The 2,675-nt window shown below is 47.0% G+C and overlaps 1 protein-coding gene across 1 annotated transcript; it reads left to right on the forward strand.

Annotated features, from left to right (window-relative positions):
* Positions 1 to 406: 406 nt before the first annotated feature.
* LOC113265806 (melanoma-associated antigen B1-like) lies at positions 407 to 1,435 on the forward strand. The gene has a single exon (XM_026513254.1). The coding sequence runs from the start codon at positions 407 to 409 to the stop codon at positions 1,433 to 1,435; it is 1,029 nt and encodes a 342-aa protein (XP_026369039.1).
* The last annotated feature ends 1,240 nt before the right edge of the window (positions 1,436 to 2,675 follow it).

Consider the following 2,675-nt stretch of genomic DNA (forward strand, 5'->3'; position numbering starts at 1 on the left):
CTAATCAGGCTCCCTGCTCAGCAGGTAGTCCGCTTCTCCCTGTCTTTCTGCCTCCCCCCCCCCCAACTCGTGTTCTCACTCACTCTCTCTCTCTCAAATAAATAAATAAATAATCTTTAAAGAGAAGAAAAGAAAGAGTGGCCCATGATGCCACCCCTGCTGTTAGTCCTGGGAGTGCTAGGATCTCTGACTTCCTCCATTAAGTTCTCAGGAGCCTGGCTGACCAAGAGCAAGAGCGCTGTTGGGTCCTAGAGCGGTGCCCTCATGGAAACCTGCAAAGGTGGCTTCTTAAAAGCCAAGGTGGTTTCTCCCTGCTGAGGTGCTCAAACTTTCATCTTCCCTTCTCCAGGTGCCAGCATCTCCCGCCTTCCTGCCCACTCTTGTGCCTGATGTCCCTGACCCAGTCATGCCTCGGGGCCAGAAGAGTAAGCTCCGTGCCCGTGAGAAACGCCACCAGGCTCGAGGTGAGCCCCAGGGCCTTGTGGGTACTCAGTCCACTGCAGCAAAGGTCGAAGAGTCCCCCGACTCTCCTGTTTCTGGGGATACTCCCCTGAGTTCCCCTGCTGCTGGCACTTCCCAGGAGCCTCAGGGATCCCCAGCCACTAGCTCTCCTGCTGCAGGTGTTTCACGCCGGAGATCTAATGTAGGTGCCAAGGGCCAAGTTGAGAAAAGTAAAAATTCCTCTCGGGCCTCAACTTCCCCTGAGAGTGCTCGCAAAGATCTTCTAACCAGGAAGGTGGGGATGTTGATGCAGTTCCTGCTAGAAAAGCATACCATGAGGGCACCCATTATGAGGGCAGACATGCTGAAGATCGTCAACAAAAGGTACAGGGAGCACTTCCCTGAGATCCTCAGGAGAGCCTCCGAGTGCATGGAGCTGGTCTTTGGCCTAGAATTGAAGGAAGTCAAGCCAGGCGGTCACTCCTATATCCTCATCAGCAGCCTGGACCTCACCAGTGATGGCAGCGTGAGCAGTGGCAGGGGCTTCCCTAAGAATGGGCTTCTCATGCCTCTCCTGAGTGTGATCTTCTTGAGCGGCAACCGAGCCTCTGAGGAGGATATTTGGGAATTCCTGAATATCTTGGGCATCTCTGATGGAAGGAGGCATTTAGTCTTCGGGGATCCCAGGAAGCTCATCACCCAAGATTTGGTTCAGGAAAAGTACCTGGAGTACCGCCAGGTGGCCAACAGTGATCCTCCACGCTACGAGTTCCTGTGGGGCCCGAGAGCCCATGCTGAGACCAGCAAGATGAGAGTCCTGGAGTTTTTGGCCAAGGTTCATGATACCGTCCCCAGTGCCTTCCCATTCCATTATGAAGAGGCTCTGCGAGATGAGGAAGAGCGAGCCCGAGCCCGAGCTGCAGCTGGGGCTGCCTCTACTTCCAAGGCCGGTGCGCGTTCCCAGGCCAAGTCCAGCCATTCGTCTCCTCCCTAGAGAGGGCAGAGGCAGATTCTTTGCTTTGTAGTTGATGAGGGCTGCCAACTTTTAAGTAGAGGCTAAGGTGGGGTTGGAGAGGCCATAACATATCTTCTTTGTTTTCCTGTTTTACACTGGTAGCTTACAAATGTAGTTCCTTTCAATAGAATGTTTATTTAGATTCAGGATCCATGTTTATAAATGACACGGATCACACATTGTCGTTTATCAGATTTAAGAGTAAGAGTTTTGTTGTTGTGTAATAAAGCTTGATAATCCTTATATCTTCTTTGAGTTCCAGAACAAGATAATATGGCTTTGGAATGGGGGTTTTCTTAAGAGTAAGAGTTTTGGTGTTGTGTAATAAAACTTGAAAATCCTTGCATCTTCTTTGGGTTCCAGAACAAGATAATATGGCTTAGAATGGGGATTTTTCTTGGAAATATGAAAGAACTAGCAAAAATATAGCTGTGGTTTAAAAATAGAAACAAAGTAAAATGTAGGTAAATCTTGGTTTGTTCTCTTCATTTTTGTCTTTCTCTTTGTAAAATTCAAGGATATATACCTGGATGTCCTTAACTTATTCAAGAATGCAGATAAAATTAAATAGTAATAAATTACATTCCTTGCTCTGTGCCCCATTTATTCTTATCATTAATTGAGCATCTGGTCTTTGGAAGGTTGTATGTTAGTGGTGATGATGCTAAGGATAAGGAAGACCCTGCTTGTAGATTTTTAGAGTTTAAGAGCAGTTATTACATAAGGACGATGGTGTGATGAACTCTAACATGTAAGACAAGTTTGAAAAAAAGCAATGAGAAAAGGGGGCATGTGAGAGCAGTGACGTATAAATTCTCTGAAGCAGGACATTTAGGGGTCTTCTCTGTGGCATAGTTGCCATTCAAGAAGACAGCACTGCAGTCTCTGACATCTCCTGGACCCAAAAAAAAAAAAAAAAAAATTCCCAGAAATGAGGGTAGTTTCTTCTGGTGTGAAAAAAAGCATAATAATAACTACCATTTATTAAAAACCCACTATTTGCCGGTCACTGTGCCAGGTGCTTTGTATACATTACATATGTTCCAACAGTCCTACAGGACAGGACTTCTCCAACCCACTTGGCAGATGAAGAACTTGAAATATTCTCAAGTTCGCATAGCTGGTAAAGTGACAGAACCAGGGGTAGAGTCTGGTCTGATTCCTCTGGAGCCCACGCTGTTCCACTCCTCCTGGCCTGAGGCCAACCTCGAGTCTCTTA

Source organism: Ursus arctos, chromosome X (assembly GCF_023065955.2).
Source record: "Ursus arctos isolate Adak ecotype North America chromosome X, UrsArc2.0, whole genome shotgun sequence".
NCBI lineage: Eukaryota > Metazoa > Chordata > Mammalia > Carnivora > Ursidae > Ursus > Ursus arctos.